General features: G+C 31.7%; 2 protein-coding genes across 5 annotated transcripts; one reads left to right on the forward strand and one right to left on the reverse strand.

The window, feature by feature from the left end:
• Positions 1 to 627: 627 nt before the first annotated feature.
• On the forward strand, positions 628 to 2,979 carry LOC119834417 (gremlin-1-like). The gene is made up of 2 exons (XM_038358774.1): positions 628 to 898; positions 982 to 2,979. Exons 1-2 carry the CDS (start codon positions 872 to 874, stop codon positions 1,642 to 1,644), a joined length of 690 nt encoding a protein of 229 aa, XP_038214702.1. The 5' UTR covers positions 628 to 871; the 3' UTR covers positions 1,645 to 2,979.
• Positions 2,980 to 8,793: 5,814 nt separating this feature from the next.
• On the reverse strand, positions 8,794 to 18,760 carry LOC119834468 (neuroendocrine protein 7B2). Of its 4 annotated transcripts, XM_038358838.1 has the most exons (6): positions 18,625 to 18,760; positions 11,927 to 12,029; positions 11,469 to 11,695; positions 11,171 to 11,301; positions 10,448 to 10,632; positions 8,794 to 10,122 (listed from the first exon to the last, which is right to left on the reverse strand). In XM_038358838.1, exons 2-6 carry the CDS (start codon positions 12,008 to 12,010, stop codon positions 10,051 to 10,053), a joined length of 699 nt encoding a protein of 232 aa, XP_038214766.1. In that variant the 5' UTR covers positions 12,011 to 12,029; positions 18,625 to 18,760; the 3' UTR covers positions 8,794 to 10,050. The 4 variants fall into 4 exon arrangements, with proteins under 4 accessions (XP_038214766.1, XP_038214764.1, XP_038214765.1 ...); XM_038358836.1 differs by having other exon boundaries at positions 8,794 to 10,632; positions 11,927 to 12,017; XM_038358837.1 differs by having other exon boundaries at positions 8,794 to 10,629.
• Between the last annotated feature and the right edge of the window lie 410 nt (positions 18,761 to 19,170).

The raw sequence follows: 19,170 nt of genomic DNA on the forward strand, positions 1-19,170 counted from the left end.
TAAGATTGGCGTTTATAGGTATATTTTTTGCTCTGCTAGCGAAACTAACAACGGATAATTTTTACCAAGTCTATTGTAACCATCTGCGCTGGCGCCGTGCACCAAAACGCGGCTCGCGCCGGCGCCGGTCGATAGGTGAGAAAATATCTCCGGTTACCCTGTCTCATACAGATATGCCATCGAGTAGTTTGTGACCTTTATGCCTAAGTGCACCGTGACTCTGTGAGAGTTTTAAATGTGAAGGTTGTATTTATGATAAGTAACCACGAGGCGTATAAAATTATTGTAGAGATGTATACATGTTAACTGATTATGGACTTGTGCTTATGAGTAATTTATAAAAATGCATGTTTGTTTAAAGTGATCGCAATATATTATGTAATAATTAATCATGATGAAATATACATTGTCATAAACATTTTGAGATGTAAATTGCTATTGTAATAAAAATTCATTATCATTCGTGTAAAAATATGATTATATTTTTTTAATTAAGAGTAAAAAAAAACAAACAATACTCTTTGACAAAGTAAAGACAAGATAACATTACATAAAGGGTTAACGTGTACTGATTGTTATTAAATGTTTATAAACAAATAGTTATCTCCATACCACACAATAAAAGGCTTAGTCCATTGTCTATACTTGTAAGCAGGTAACCGTAAGTCCAAACACGTGTGCAGTGTCGCATCTGTGAATGAAGCTGATTGTAACGGCTCTATGATGAAGGAGCGGAGCGCTGTGTGAGTCATCTCGTTCATTGAGCAGTGGTCCATTGAGGGGCGCTCATTACCGCTCCAACGGCCGGTCCTGCGCACACGCACGCTGCGCTCCCAATCGCGGACAAATACACCGACGCACTACCTACGACATGCTGCCTCTCATCTCTCGATACAACGTAAGTTAAGCCTACGACTTCCTGTCGCTTATACAGGTTTTAAGATTACATGACCGTATTTATATTCGCTATGGTCTTTACAGATGGAGACGGTTTCCAAGTCGTGCATTTGGCTCGTTGCAGCGGCTCTGTTAGCCGCTTGCGGCGTGAGTGCCGGCGTCGGCAGCAAGCGGCCCTTCACACCGACCGACTCGATTTTGGACATCATCGACACCGAGCAAGTTGAGAAAATGCTTGCCGCTCGACGACGAACTGAGGAAACCGCCGGTTCATCTACTTACGTTCAGAGAAACGAACTCGGCGAAGGCAGCTCCGAAACTATGGTCGTATCTATCCCTGAACAAGAGGATACCACAGAGATACCCAAGGGAGCGGCATTTCGAAATATATTGAAGTCCTCAAAAAACGCGTTGGTAGTAACGAAAAAAAAGTATCTCAAAGAGGATTGGTGTAAAACAGAACAGTTGGTACAAAAGATTCGCGAACCGGGTTGTTTACAAGCAACAGTGTTGAACAATTTCTGTTATGGTCAGTGTAATTCATTTTATATTCCGAAAAGTCCGCGGCGTCGAGAGGAGAATGATGAGCGCCCTCCGCCCGCGTTCAAGTCATGCTCATTTTGTAAACCGAAAAAGTTTACCTGGATCACTGTCACGCTTCGTTGCCCAGGACAGAACCCACCGTACAAACGGAAGCGTCTGCAAAAGATCAAACAGTGCAAGTGTTTACCGGTCGGCGTGAACTGATAGTTAATGGACGTTTGACCCTCCACAACAGAGGCGGGCCTTCCGTCTAGGGCTATCGCGTCCAAGATGCGCCGAGCACGGGCAATCGTCGGAGAGGAGCTCACAAGAATCGATATTTCAAATATTGATGGTGGCGTGTGGAGATTTGTTATGATATTGTTACCTGATGTTTTGCTAAGTAATTACTCGTAAAGAGCAAACAGGTAGCACAGTTCGGCATTATTCCGATTGCGTGCTCGTATACGTCAATAGAGATGACGTCATTCGATGCATACATGAGACGTTACGATTTTGTAACACTGATTGCAGGTCGTCAGGCAGAGCTTTAATTGTCTGTAGTGATACTGATTAATTGGACACTATAAGACTTGTGACTGGTGACCTTGTGAGAGTTTAAGGATAATTAATTAGTGCGAACGTAACAGTGGAAAATCTGTGTTTTTTTGAGTTAATTGGTTGGAAATTGTTGCGCCAAAAAAACAATGCGGATCATACGATTACAACTGTTCATGTGATATTAGTTTTAAGATCTGTTGGATAATATAATAAAAAATAGTGTAGTTTAATCAGTTATTTATTGACGAATGATAATACTTTTTGCAAATGAATTTGTAAGTGTATAAGTGATAGAATAAATTCAGCATTGCTGAAATTTAAGCAGAATATATTACATATGAACGGCGCTCAAGTTCAAGATATATAATCTTAAGATCCGTTTTCACATAAAAAAATATTTACGTACAACATTATAGCAACGGCCATAAAGATATTAAACAATTGTAAAAGTTATCTCATTGAATATATCTCCTTACAAACTTAACTATCTGGAAAATACATTATGGAGTGATTTGATTCAATTTAATTGTTGTTATTAATTAAATTTCAATTTAAATTGCTGATAATTGATATTCCTCATTTAATTTTATACACGAAACATTAAAATTATTAATGTCATAAGTAACTTGCTAAACTCTTGTTTTATGATCATTTGTCTTTAGTTAAATCATATTGAAAGTAATACTGTATTCGATCTAAATGTCCATAACTCTAGTTGTTTTACAAATCAATTCGATCGGGATTGTGGCTAATAGATTGTTATGACTGTGAGTGGTATTCTTGCCAATTCAAAAGCCTACTGCCTACTCATTTATATAACCTTGCAAAACCTAATATGTTCAAACGAAATGTATAGAAAATATATCGTTACGTTCTTAAGAACAAGTGTAACAAATGTATAGTAATCAATTGAATATTTGATAAAGACCGTATTAATTAAATATCGTGGACGATGTTTTATTGTTTTCAAGTTCTTATGAATAAAACCAGTGAAATTTAGAGGTGTTTTTTTTTCGTTATAGACAATTATACAAGATAATAAAAACTTCCCGAGATAGACACGTTTCTATAAATTCTTGCTTGTATTTAAAAAATATGTTATTATTGTTTTTCAATGAACTCTGCTAAGATATAAAATAAATTAATACTTATATTTTAATTTAATATGCTTAAAACGTTATTTAATTTATTTATTTACATTGCTTTACTCGTAATTCCAGAGATTTTGGTTTTTACAATTTTGATTGTAACAAATATTTGACAAACTTAATATATTATAAGCCGTTAAGGTAATTGGTTATAAAAGGTAGAATGAAATAAAAACAACAATATCCACAGATAAGAATACTTTATTTCAAAAAGATAGCATATTATAATATCATTGCAACCTCATAATATGATAATATATAAAAACTTTTTACGCGTCTTAGAGATAATAAAGTATTACAGAAATTTAAAAAATAATTATTATTTCCACATGGTCTTTCAACGATCGCCGTCTTAGGAAATAATAGATTTGTAATCTCAAAACTGCATAAAGTATGATAAAATATAATTCAACAATAAAAATATAGTGAATAAATTTTAAAATATTTTACATAATTTTAAAATAATTAAATACGCTATTGATTTTCCCAACATGTTACTAAGTTATACCATAGTCAAATCCACGTCACGTACTTTCAACATTACATTTCCATCCAAATCCGTATGTTTGCCCTTTTACTATCATTTCAAAACGATTTCTAAATTATGATTTAAAAAGAAGTAAAAAACAATACAACAAATTGAACATTTCAAAACAAAAACAATTTAAAGACTTACATACTAAATCCTATTTTACCTTACCTATTATATTATTAATTACCTATATTATTTAAGCAAATAAATAACTGTGCGTTGTTTGTTTAAGCATATCCCACACTCACATTCGCAAAAACACATACATCGTCCATGTTACACATAATATTAATTATAAGAGAATTACGAAATATTCTACGAATCTGACTTTACTATTTGAATACAGAGTAGTTATTGGTGGTCATCTCAGAACAAAAAAACAAAAAGAATATAAACAATACCGCTAAATACAATACAGACATGAAATTTGAATTTTGTGTTAATTTTGAAATGAGTTTATATAATTATGATAACATATTTTATAACTTTTATTTATACATTACATACTAGAAATACTAAAAAACGTAATGACTATAAAACGAGGGATGAAAGATGATTCCTTACAAAAAGTACAGCCCTTATCGTATAAATAATATTCAGGAATACTTAATTTTAGGATTAAACACACAAAAACACCGGCCTCCCAACAACCCTTCGTTTTCATGCGAAACCTATGTAAAATTATAAATAGGATTAAATGGTACTTAGATAGGTACGTACAAAGCAAATATACAGGATATAAGTAATTTACAATATCTTTAAACGTTTAATTATTAGATTTTCAATAATAAAAAGAATATTGAACGAGGATCAAATGTTCATTATTGCCATAAAAAAAAAATGTCACGATATTAGAGTCATACTTTTTTTCTCGTTCAACCCTCGCAAATGAAAAGTCTTTGGTAACTGCCTTTGTTTTCAATGTACAGGTTTACATTTCTAAGACTTATAATAATTGATTAGAAAAATATATTTTTATACATGTTACTTTTATATGAGTAGGTACAGTATTTTATTTTGTATGTACAATGCCAAAAACGAAATTTAAAAAATGATTTCTTTTTTTTTCAAATTCAATGTAAACTATGCTGATAAAAGAAGGTTTCATGAAAGTTGTTTTGAATACATATCATTAAAAATAAATGATGGAAAAAATACAATGGTTATCAAAATAATTACAACGTTAATCGACAAATTTAAATAAACAATAATAAATACAAAAAGCGTTATTAACATTTTCTTGTCGCTGTTGAGTATAACTAGAGGTATTTTGGTTTTTGTTACTATTATTAGAGATGTCTTATTTATAAAGATTATAGACACACAAATTTAAAGGCCGCGTAAATTATTTGCCGATTTTATTTTACATTTAAATAATTGAAAATATATATCAATTACAATAAACATAGCTTCAAATAGATTTTAGAGGAAATCAAATGGAAGTGGCAGGGGGTTAAAATTTAGACCTAAAGAAAAAGAAAGAGAGATATAATAATAATTTAACAAATAATAAAGAAAGTAATGAAGATATTGAATGGAAGGTGTGGATAGAATTTGTAAGAAGATTTTTTTCCTTAACAAACGAGCGTTTTATTGTCTTTGAACTGCGGAAATTTTCCAAAGGAGTCGTTTGGAAAGAAAAAATAATTGAAACAACCGAAACTCAAATCGCCGCAAAACTTTCTGAGGTGTTACAACCGTCTTTCAAATAAAATACGTACTCTTTCGTATCAAATCACTCCCTATATAGAATTAGGCGACTTGCGAAACAGTTCTTAAGTTACTTTAAATAGGAAAAAATTAATATATAACGTTTTATCAGTTTGTAAGAATGTTAATGTTAATTATTTATTATACAGTATCACGCAATTAAGAGAAAAATACACTAAAACACATCAATTATGATTTATCCTAAACTTGTACTTTCATCTTTGTTCACGATTATAATTATTGTAATTATGATAAATTATGATTATTATTTTGATCGTTCGTGTCTAGGAACTAGGTGACTCTGAGTTATCTTCCGAAAACTGTTTTAGCACTTATTTTTATACCTATACTATACAGTTTACCTAACTGATTTAGATATGACAGTGATTTTAAAAATAAACAATGTGAACCACGAAAACATTTCGCTAAAGGTGAATAATGGAAATAAATATACCAAACCATAAATAATTTGTTAATCCTTAATATTGGAGATTTAGGGATTAACTGATGAAAAAAATTAATACGGAGAAATGAATGATGAAATGTAACAATTAACGCAGATATACATTCTTAATCTAATTAGTACTTCATTATCTTATGCTAAAAAATTACTACATATGTACATGCTACTGGTTATGACTAGAATCGTTCATTTGGTTTCTTTATATTTACAATGCAATTCTTACTTATACCTAATACTTTACGATTTTCAGTAGTTATATTTAGTAAAGAAGTTCTACTTCTAGATAGGTACAAAGAGAAGAAGAATTTAGTCAGGAAAGAAGAGAAGGAAGAGCTTATTCTAAAGCATTAATAACAAAGTAGACTTTATTGAGAGACGTTTTAATAGAATACTTTAAGTTAAGAATATTAATATTTCATAAATATGAAGAAATAAAAGAAAAATGAATAAACCGAATACAATTTCTGAACGCATTGTGCCGTTTATTGGTTTGACCAAAAAATGGGTTTTCTCTGGATTAAATTTCATTCAATTCCTTCAACCTTATAATTACTTCGAACCCCAATATAGAATTTTATTCACCTTTACTCATAGTTGGTCGACAGCTTTCAGCGCCATTATCGATAGACGCGTCTTATGTCTACGAATAACGGTCATTCACTCGAATAATTCCTTTCAGGTAATATTAAATAACGTTCCCCACATTTTGAGGTCAAAGCTAAAAAATGACAAAACAAATAACAACCATGAAATAACAAAATCATACGAAATCTGAATCGGAACTGAAATTTGACAAACGTGAAAGTGACAATAACGAGATCAGGATAAATATTTTAATAAGAGAAGTAGAAAGCTAACACAGCGACATAAAAAAAGAAGGGACGATAGGAGAGAAGACGTCATAGAGATAGTTGATAGTGAATGAGACAGGATAGGCAATGGCAGCCTATTACATAGAAGATTCGATATGCATGCTATATATTATCACGGCTTTACTTTTGACAACCTACCTATAAATGTATCTGCTTTAAACAGTTTATGTACAATAGTAGTTCTTCAACGTATGACATTCATTCAGCGGAAATGTATTTTTAGATGTTTCAGTTAACTCAAAAGTTCTAGAGTCCTTTTGAGTATACATTAACAAATGTCATATGTTTTAGAATCGCGTTAATATCTATATATATATATTATTCTGTGTTATATCTGTTACATACTAAGGAAGACATATTCTGGGTTATATTGAAGAGTGAAAATAACAGGGATGGTTATGAAATAATCGCTTACATAATTTAAATGAAAGCACTGAATACAGTTTTAAACGAAATTATGGAAATAAAGAAGGGCAAATTAAATACTAAACTATTATATAACACGATGTTAATATTATATAATAGTAAAGTGAAATCAAGGTGGTATATTAAAGGAGTAACTGATAATGTAATATTTGTTTGTTGTAAGTAGCATGCATTTAGAAAGAAATGACAAAAATAAAATACGAATTCTCTAAATCTGCTGTCAGGCTAACCTACCTAAGTCTGTCCATGATCGTCGAAGTGGAAAGTCTCAAACACAGGCTTAATAAGGCAAAACGAAACGAAAGAACTTGCGTCTGAAAGTAATAAAATTTTAAACATATTTTATTTTGGGGTAACTTATCAGGGCAAACGTGATATTCCACAAGTATAAGCTTGAACAAAACAATAGAATCGGCTCTTGAAATAATCAATACAGAGAAAAAGATCGACAGAATTAACAATGTAATTAAAATAACACAGTTAATAGAAGAAACTTATAACGATTATGAGAGAAAATAATTTAAACAATAGGTTTGAGAGAAAAACACAAGAATTTGTTAATTGAAATCAAATTCAAATTCAAACGAGAGTTAAGTGAAAAAACGAAACAAACGAAAGTAAAACAAATGGCTCTCTTGACTTAACTCGGAAAAATTCCTTCATCAAGAGCGTGGTAGCTGGCCATAGGAACTCAAAAAGATCTACCACCAGACGAGAGTTACCATGACACGTTCTACTATTCAACTGCAGGCGATTGTTGGACAAGGTTGGAGATTTGGAAGTATGTGAAATACTTATTGTCTAACAATCTAAAACAGCCCGCAGTTGAATAGCAGAACATGTCACGGTAACCCTCAGGTGTCAGGATTAGTCGCCTCTTACGACACCCTTTTTTCCTGACGTGGGATTGGGGTTTGTATTCTAATCCGCCCCAATACGGAGAATAAACAAAAACATAATTATAAAATAAATAAATTAAAAGAGCCAGAGATAAAGTATAAATTGAGTAAAAAAAAGTGCATATTTAAAAACATTTGCAATGCTAAAACTTTGTACTTATTAATGCAACAGATTGTAATCTTCCTTATTTAATAGAATTATGTAATAAGATGAACGGGCGTTCAGTATATCCACATTTATCTTCTAATTTATGCCTTAATTGCTAGTGTACCACATATCGATGTTTGTGCTTGATGATTCTCAAGACTCATATTTACATTAGTTTTTAATACATATAAATATAATCTTTATACAGACCCTAAAACTATTTATGTATAATTTTAGCCTAACACGACTTAATTTAATGGAATATTTTGTTTCTTTATTTAAATTATTTTTATTAGCCTTTTTGTACCCGTTAACTGTCAAATAACAAATTTGATGATTTAAAAAAAAACCTAAATGTGTGTTTTAAACTTTGTATGCAATGTGACTATTCTTATTTATTTATGTTATTTTTTTATTTTTTTTATTTTTAAATGAAAAAAAACGATTATGAGGTGCTATGAAAATTAAGAAAAAATAACTTTTTTTGTGTTTTCTTATTGTTTTTTTTTTATAAAATGGCCTTAATTTTATATATTTAGAATATTCTATCTTAGTCATTACGGGTGGGGTTCAATTAAGATGAACTATACATTTTATAAAAGTGTCCTCTCCCACGGTATTATTAATATAAATGCATCTCATTGCTGCATATATTCGTCACAAGTATTTACACCTACCATTATAGCTTCTTGAATACGTCCAAATATAACAATTTAAAGTATAACTGACTTACAAAAATGATAGAGCTAAAACTCAACATTTACAATTGATTTATAAGTAAAATAACGATTCAATAAATCATTCAATTAATACAAAATAAATAGAAAGGTAAATGAAAGAGGGTTTTTTAACTTAAATAAAACCAAGCAAGTAACAAGAAAATATATCATATGATCGTAAAGCAAGTAACAAGAAAATTAGTAGGGTTTTATAAATAATGAAATTAAAGTGGAACAAACGATACATAGCCTATTCTTAAATTAATCAATGGGGTCATTGTTCTGTTGTTCTGTACAATGTTAATCGGAATCACCCATGTATGAATATCCTATCTAATGGTGCATATTGAGTCGATGCCCTATTGGGTCTTTTATTATAATATTATTAATCCTATTTACAGTGTCCCAAGCCACTGCCAGTTTTATATTTACGACATAATATTTTCCTATATATAGTTAATTATAAATACATGGGGTATATTCTCACGGTGGTCTGTACATTCTTTTTTCAGATCTCCCATTTTTATTACGTACTACTTTTTATTTGGTTGCTTTTGTCCCGTTGTAGAGCTAGCTCGTTGTTTCACATAATCTTACGGTTATTTGAAACAACGAAATTTTACTTATTTTAATAGTATTTTATTTACTACGTAGACTCTCAAATATAAATTATTTTCTCCAAAATATATCACTTAGGTACAATGACGAGTTTAGGGGTAACTTATATCAATTGAAAATATAAAAAAGTACCTTCGAAAATATTTGAAAAATGAACCTAAAAATTAAATCATATACAGAAAATTCTTCAAAGGAAAAAGTATAAATTAACTCTCATACTCTTTTTATACTTCCCACTAAGCACATCCCAATCTCAAGGGTTGCAACTGAACAAAATCAAATGAACAAAAAAATAGAGAAATATTATAAGTATTTCATATGAGGTTGCAATGGAATTACTATATAAATTATCATTAGACATCAATCTGTACCTTAACTAACAGTTAAAAGACCGTAAATTCTACATAGTTCCGAAACTTTTGAAGTAACGTTGAATCACATTCTTGTATGACTCTCACTTTATTTCCATAAAATTGAACAAAATATAGCGAGAGTTAAATAAAAATATGACTAGAAATCGTACATTTTGGACGTTCTAAATGTGCACGTCAAATCCCTTTTTGGCAGCTATCGGTAGTCGTTCACCGAATAGAAAAGGATTCTCCACCTAAAACATTGTTTGCAATGAGTGTTTATTGGGCTGACGTCCTCATAAAATCATTACAAATGAAAAAACGTATTTTGGCGGTTTGACAGTAAAGCAATTGAAGCAGTTTGTAAGGTTTTACCAATCTGAATAAATTATTATCTAATTAGATCTATCAATAAGTCGCGAGTGCAAATAAAATTGCACATAACTCGGTTATTATTTAAAGGTTAGAGATTTATAGCGGGCAAGTTTGGCAGCCTGCCGACATTCGTTGCTTGTAGAGATTCTCCGTGAACTCTAAGAACGCACGTTTGATTTCTTGGAATATGGAGGTTGCACTAACTTCTGGTTGGAACTTTTTGGCGACGAGGTTCTTGTGGGGGTCGGGGAAGTGTAGGTCGATGTCTGCCGAGGACTCTTCGGGGCAACTGAACATGTGCTCTCCATCGCACATGCAGCGCTGGGCCAGCTGATACTCGCGGCTGAAGGCTGCGGTGTTTTCGAACTCGCTGATGCAGCCTTGTTCTTCTGGACAATTATAAAAAATTAAGATATTAAATTGATAATCATATTGAGAGTTTGTGTCAATTTAAAAAATCCTATATTTTGTAAGCAATTATTAGTACCAAAGCTTTTATTAAAGCTCTACTTTAAAATAATATTTGTATTACATTCATTAAATTCTTAAATATGTTGTAGTTGATTCAAAGAAATAAAAGAAAATTAACTTTATATGATTAATAAAAGAAGAAGACTTGAGAGCTTCGATGTTTTTTAAAGGTCAATGTCATATGGGGTATAACTTCCCTCGGCATTACTAAGTTTCCAAAAAACAATTTTATTTTACTCATATTAAATTTTGAAAGAATAGATTTTTTTTCCATTCTTTCAAAATATCTCATTTATTGACCATTTCAATGCTATAAAAATAATAAGTAACATGTTATATTTGTCCAGCTAAACTGGTCATGTTCAACGTTGGTCATCATGTGTTCTTTTATGTTTGAAGTTTTGTATTTATGTTTCATTCATTGACCTTTATTTTCAGATTCTGATTTAAACTTACCAGTATAGCCAACAGGGCAGGGGTTTGGTGGGTTGCAGTAGGCGGGCAGCACAGCATCAGTTTTGATCATTTGGCGATTGGGGACTACTTCACTGGCTCCACCGGTGACATATTGGTGGCCCCAAAGAGAGCTGCGTACAATAAATTAAACGCAATTAAATTGTGGAATGTAATACATTTGAAAGAATAATAGAGTAATTTGTAATCCCTTTTCTTTTCAATTTAGTATATATTATATTGCTATTACTTTTTAAGAAAATGTGATTTATCATTTTACATGCATTTATGTGCATTTTACCTATGCTGCAGATATTCTTGATCACGAAGACTAGGGTTAGGGTTGCCGTCGATGAGGGAGTCGTAGTCAATCTGTTCATGCTCTATCTCTTTATTGGCTCTGGCCATCAGGTTGAGTTGGCGATCGTTGGCAGGGAACTCAAGGTAGGAGGTACCTCCGTCGTTGAAGTCTTTGCCCATCCGATTCACAACCTCACGTAGCCACGCTTCGGTAAGCATGTAGTGGTCCTGTGGTGTACAATGCATTATTGAACTTGCTGAATATGTGGGTTTAATCTGATATGCAGGATTTTCTATTTCGCCTTAGTATAATTTAATTAGCTCAAAAAATTTAAACAAATAAAGAGGGGGGATGAAGATTTATCGTAATAATGTCACTAGAATAATGCTTCTTGGATTGCTTTAGTTTTATTTAACGAGGGAACATTAAGCCTAATTTTTATAAAACACGTTACTCACCTCTCCCCCAATAGAACCATGGGGGCGGAATCCCATAGTCCCGACGACGCTTATCAGAAACAATATACCCTCGAGGCGGTGCATATTGATACTGAAATAAGTCCTTAACATATCAATTAATACAGCTCACATGTACCTAATGGAATTTTATGTATTATTTTATTAGAATAATAATAATGGCATGAATTTTTCAAAACGAAGTTCTCACAAAATCTGACATGTAATAAATTAATTAATGATCCATTAGAAGGTAAACTGGAAGCGTTGTTTCAATTTTGCCGCTTCTCAAACGAGTATTTTTTGACATGCGCTATTGAAACTGCAACTTGCAGTGTTGCCAGCAACATGTTGAAATTAACTCTTTTTTTTATTTTTGAAAAATTATGGATGCGTAATTTACATATACCTTATTCGTTATTATCTAAAATATATGAGAAAAAATATTTTTCAGTACATACAAATAAAAGACATAGTCTCAATTATGCTATATAGTTTTATATCAATAAATTTCTTTGTAAGGGACATGAAATCTAAAAAAAGAAATTATTCGATTGCTGAGACGGGATCACGGGTGTCCGAGGGTTCAGGCGTCGCCACGTTGCGGAGAAGGACGCGAATTAGAATCCCGCATCATGATCGATTTTTTTTTTATTCTTTATAAATATGACAAGTCCCAAATGGTCGATCGATGGTCAAATGAAAATTAATTATAGCTGTTGCCATGGGAACGCACATCGGACTTTTTGTATCTGTGGCAAAGAAAACTTCGTACGGTGCAAATCATTCAAATGATACATGATTTAACATGACATAACGTTATTGTGTGATGTTTTTATTTGCACAAAAAATTAAGTCGACTCCATTGTGTGTGCGTGTGTAGGTTGTACGATTAAGATGATATCAAATGTTTTGGTGTTCGTCTGAAGTCGGCCTCTTTGATATGCTTATCTCTATATAATTGATTCGTATTAATAAGGACTAGATACTGAGAAAAGCGATCTTCACACACATACGTTTTTTTAGCTGTCAATATTTATTTTTTGTTAAGTTGTTTAATAGCGTCAGCTTAACAAGTACTTACTTAATTTTATTTGTGGAATATGGGAACTAATCACTCTATTGTATTGGAGTTGACTATTTTATAAGAGGTGGAGATATTTACGTGGACGAAGAAATTGTCCTTGGGGGCCGTTCATAAAATACGCATAGGTACAAGGGGAGGGGGGGGTTCTGACCGAGTGTGACACGATGTGACAAGGGGGGACGGGGGTCACGTCACGTCAACGTGACGTCCATCATTCATTATTTTTCGACATGCGCTAGCTCTGTGGCGCGACTCTAGCGACGTTGCGATCCGTCACAACTGGTTTCTTTGTTTTTTCCAATACTTAACCCCTCAACAGCAACAGGCTTTTCAAAGTGACCTATGTAAAGTCCAAATCTAGAACTAACGGGAGACTAGTAAAATAACTAAACAAATATTTGTAATTCCCAGACTACATTATATCTTTTAGCTTTTGCTGTGGGTTTTGTTAATAAGTTTGTTTATGTTTAATTGTACTAAATTTAATCATGTATGACAACAAAAAAAATAAGCTTTATATGAATACATCTTCAAAGGTCACTTTGAGATTACATCTAGAACAAGAACTTTAATTGAATAATTTCTCTGTTAGAAATAAATAAAAAAAAACCTTTTAAAATGGTAGCAATGTACCAAACACAAGTAAATTAAAAATATTGTAATAGTTTGAAGTAGTATTATGTTATCTGTGGTTTGAATATAGCCTATTCCGTAAGTGGCAAGTTGTTTATGACGTCATAATCGCATTTACTAGATCTGCATGTTCCAATTAATGTTATGTACATAAGTAATAGAGGGAATTGTTTAATTAGGCTATATATTATTTTAAATTTCTGAAACACATATTATCTTCATAGTACTTTAGCAGTGAATAAATGGATTGTTTCTATGACATTGTGAATTTTAATTATTCATAAATAGCGTTCTAATACTCCATTTAAGCATAATATGCCGCATGCTTTAAAATAAATATGGATCTATTATTTTTATAAGAATTCATTGAAAGGTTGAAATTAATCAAGTTAAATTGATAAGTATTTATTCAAATTCATGTATAGTGGTTGGCGGTTTAATATTAAAAAACTATGGGAAGAAATTTCTAGACCTATATCTAATATCAAATGGTTCGGCGATCTTGATGGGAAAGTTAAAGACCAAAAGACTAGAAAATACTATCAGCCAATACTGCGAACATGTAACTGCGCATGAGTACTAAGGTAGTTCGTAGTCGCCGTCGTCTTCCTAAGACCGCGTTCTTTGTAAAATTCTTAAAACGTTGAGAAAAATAATCAAATACAATTGATATATTGCGTTAGGACTACGTTGACCTTTTGATTTCTAAAGTTAAAAGAAATTACGGGATAGGAACTCGACCAGATAAAATAACTCTACCCTAATCACGAATCTTTTTCGTAATAATATAAAAGTTGTTTTTAAAAGTTTAGTGCTAAGGCAATTTAACAATTTTAAACAAAGTACACTTTCCATTGAAAGCTTGTTATTTATGTTAATAGTTTTAATTAAGCGATAATCTTTTATAAGGCTACTAACGGTATTTTAAACGATTATAATAAAGTAAATTCAGAATGAAAGGACTCAAAAGTGCTTCTAAAATACCTATTTGAATAATTTATTTGTTTGAATTTGTTTTCTGCGTGTGCGCATCTGCCAGCATCCTAATTGTTCAATAAATTTTATCCGTAGCGACGTGATATAAAAAGATCATATTATTATTATATGCTTACAAACTTTCGCATTTATATGATTAGTAAGATTTTTCTCTTAATATTTAAGTAATATAAATATAAAAGATCTTTAAATATTTCTTGTTTGATATACACTTATTTTTGCAACAAAGCACACCGTTAATTAAAGTTTTATTGGATCCACAAGCAATAGCGCCCATTCATGCCTTTTTGCGACCACAGATTAGTTATGCATCAATATTTATTTTATTTTTGATCCTTAAAAGCTTAAAACCATTTATTGCTTATAGTTTGAATGCTATTCGAAGTTAATTTAGATATAAATATCCACTTTATAAAAAATAGGTACTTTTAAAAGTCTCGACTGACTCATCATGGAAATAATAATACCTATATGGTACATGGATATTTATTTTTAAAATGAATTCGAAAATCGAGGCTGAAAAAACCGCATTATTAATTTATAATAAACGTGTAGATAATTGATTGGATAACTAGCAAATATTCTGTTACAAAAATCAAGCTTTTTCAAGTCTTTTCAATTTTATGATTATTATATTAAAATTCCTAAATAAAGTTGTTTTATAAAAGTTTATTGTACCGTATACATTGAGTCTATTGATTGCTTATTCTATGAAAGGGAAGGGGGGACACCTGCGCGGGCGCCGCTCGTGGGCGGACGGTCTATCAGAGCGTCCTCCGCCTCCGTGCTAGAGCTGAGCTGATTTGTAAAACATCGATACGATTATTCGACGCTTTGCAATAAATATTTATATAATAATTCCATATTGTTATTGTGAATATTTAATTCTTACGTATTTAGTGATATTTCTTTTGAGTTATTAACACCAATCGATAAGAGAGAAATCACATAATTATAGATAACTCGAATTGCAATAGTTTAAAAGTACAAAATAAAAACATCTCTGCTATATAAATGTGGAAGTGACTCTGTCTATTTGTTTGTATCTTCTGTACGTCAAGAACTGAACCCATTTGGAAATAAGGTACAAAGGTACCTAGAAATCCCACTGAAACTATATGAGATTTTCTTCAAAACGCAAGCGAAGCGAAGTTGGGTTGTGATTATGTTACAAACGTTATTACGTAAAATTATCGATGCATGTGGTACTTTACTAAAGATAGCGAGCCGTGGGTGCGACGGCGTACGTAACTTTCATTATATACGATAGCATCTATATAGGTATATGTATATAACATTCGAGTGTCACAATGTTAGTAACCATACTCCTCCGAAACGGCTGGACCGAATCTCATGACATTTTGTGTGTATATTGGGTAGGTCTGAGAATCGGTCAACATCTTTTTTTCATATAAATGATAACAATGAGGCAGAACAGCGTTTGCCAGGTTAAAGATGGAAAGAATATACAATTCGAATGCAGACGGTATCCGTAGAAAAATACTTATAATTGTCATTCTTATTTTCTCCTTTCATCAAAAGAACTTTAATACAACTTCGTACTATTTCTATAAATCATTTCAAAAAAAGTCGTTTTAATTGTGCCATTTATAACTCAAGAAGGGCTTAACCGATTTGGATGGAATGTGGTATAGATATAGTTTAAGACCCGAGAATGGAAATAAGATCCGTTAAGATTTCATTATGTTGGAAAGCAAGTGTATAATATTACTAGATATATTATATACCAATAAACTATATCTGCCCGAATAAATTTTCTGACAAAAAGTTCTCGAAGTTTCTTTGTTAAGTTCTGTTTTATTTGGGGAAGCGACAGTTACTTAAAGCTTATATAATACTTGAACGATATTTTTTTTTATCTTCGACTCTATAGGAATAAAAACGCTATATTATTATTGAAATTTACCAGTAATTTCTTGCAGCACTAATTTGCGATCGACAAGCGTTCATAGTTCATCATAATAAATAAAATATAAAGCTGAAGAGATCGTTTGTTTGATCAAGTGGATAATTGAACAATTTTAAATGAAAAAATATTTTGTGTTAAATAATCTTGTGTTAAATAATAGATTTATTAAGGAAGACTATAGGCTTTATAACATCATGAATAACATGAGTGTAATCGCGGGCTCAGCTAGTTTATTAATTGTTGAATGAAAATAATATATTTTAGTCTTAATGGTCATAACCATTCATTATTCGACCCAACTACCCTCACTTTTCAAAAAACTTCTGACGCAGTATATTTACTTATTTATTTGTTTTTCGTATATATATATATATATATATATATATATATATATATATCAATTTTAAGAAAAATAGTCAATCACAATATTCGATAATATATATAATAAAACAACTTTTACTAGTACAACTGTCTAAAACCGCTATGGAAACTTATACTAACAGCTTTCTGCCCAAATTCGATAGAATAATTTCCTTATAAGTTATCAAACTTGGTAAAAATAGAAATGAGTTATCGATCGTCCCGGACCTAACTGACATCGCGGCTGTAATTTTAATGAGGTGATTCTATCGCGTAAGTTTATCAGCAAATCAGCGGTATTTGAAACTGACAAAAACAAAACAATAAAGATGACAAAAAACAATTGCTAGGGACATATTCGGATTACGAGGACGCTGTTAAAATAATGATATGTGAAATATTGTTCACTTAGAAATATTTTAAGTACAACTGGCATCATACTTCATTAATATTTAATTGAGATAACGTTAGGTTTGTATATCTTATTTCAAATCCTTCCATTCTTAAAGTTTTTTTTTTGAGGCCAGTTAAAAAAAAAGGAAAATTTTAAAATCGCATTTCAAGATGTAAATAAGATTATAATTAGATAAACAGCTAACGCTTTAGGTAACTAATGTTTTATCTAATGGATCTAACAAATTGCTTGCCTTCAATTACTAATCAACATATTGCATTAACATACGAATATAATATTTAAACATTCGCCCGCCATGCCGAGAAGAGAAGAATATGTTACAATAATAATCAATAACATATATATCAATATCGGACATTAGATCCTCAGTCAAATATAAAGTACCTACATCTTAATATTTCAATAACTTTTTCTGGTTTTTATTCTTTAAGTTTAAAATCATCCGAATGCTAAACCGTTTCATAAACGCATGACGTCTAATTAATTATTTATTTCAAGTTCTATTGTGAAATGTTTCCATGAACAAAGGACCAGTTGCATTTCCCCGGGCGATGTCGCATCTCAACAAAATGGCGATTGAAATCAATAACTGCACTTGCGCTGTATGCACTCGGCCCAGATTCCTAGCTAGACCACCTAGGTTTCAGGACTTGCGCAATAAACAGTTCAGGACGATATTGATTTTCTATGTATAGGCAGTATGGAATGGCGTGGAATATTCCCGAACATTGTATGAAAATTCGATATCATAAAGTACGCAAAAAAATATTCTCACATTAAAAACGCACAATGCAACGCTGCTTTTTATGGTGTAATTTAATGAAACACAAAAGTATAGATAGTACTAAACAACAGTTTTTTATAGTTTTTACAAGATATATTACAAAATAAAGGAGACAAAGGAAAATTAATTTAATCTAAAAGAGTGAAAGAAGAATACAGGCACGTTAAAATACTTGTATGTAAACACTTAAATCCAATTAAAGGAAATCTTAAATGTGTCTGTGGGCACCTGTTGATTCAAACAGTGGCCACTTAAACAAACATTAGAGAACATAACAAACGCGCATACACATGTACAGGTATATAGGTATATATGCAAATAAATACACAGATTAGCAATAGCAATAGAAAATTAAAGTTATGAAAGACGAAATGAAATGAGTAATGAAAGAACCCTTTGCAAGTACATTGCCAGTGACGAGAATAGAGGTCAAACGTGCAGGAGTAAATTCGTGCAGAAATTCAGTCAGGGGCTAAAATAAAGTATTTCGACTTACTTGGAGTTTGACCAAACTCGCGATAATAATGATCAACGCCACAGCAAGGTACATGCACCGTCTTTTATGAACAATGAAGGATGAAACCCGCCTGCCTCTACGCGATACTCACCAGTCGGGATCGGAGAACAGAATGGACTTTTCACGAAGGTTTCCACGGGTCGATGGGTGGACGCATGCGCTGTGTGGCAACTACGTTGAATTTCAGTCACCTCTGATATTTACCGCTACTATGGAACTTTACACGAACTTAATGCGTGAGATGTCGATTCTGTCTTACGTGCAGTAAAATAAAAGCTTTAAATTTTATTGTTATTACACATTTTTGACAGTATTTTCCTAGGTAAATTGCATGTATAATACTTACGGTCCGCACCGGCTTCGTCCGTAATACATTTATAGCCTTATACTAAAACTTAGTAACGTACATATCCTAAGACAAAAGAATTTCTGAAATCGGTCCACTAGTTTCTAAGATCTAGTAGATACAAGGTTATCCGACTTAACCTATGTAATCATAAAATGGAATACATTTATCATAAAGCT

The sequence above is a fragment of the Zerene cesonia genome, chromosome 19, assembly GCF_012273895.1.
Source record: "Zerene cesonia ecotype Mississippi chromosome 19, Zerene_cesonia_1.1, whole genome shotgun sequence".
NCBI classification, from domain to species: Eukaryota; Metazoa; Arthropoda; class Insecta; order Lepidoptera; family Pieridae; genus Zerene; species Zerene cesonia.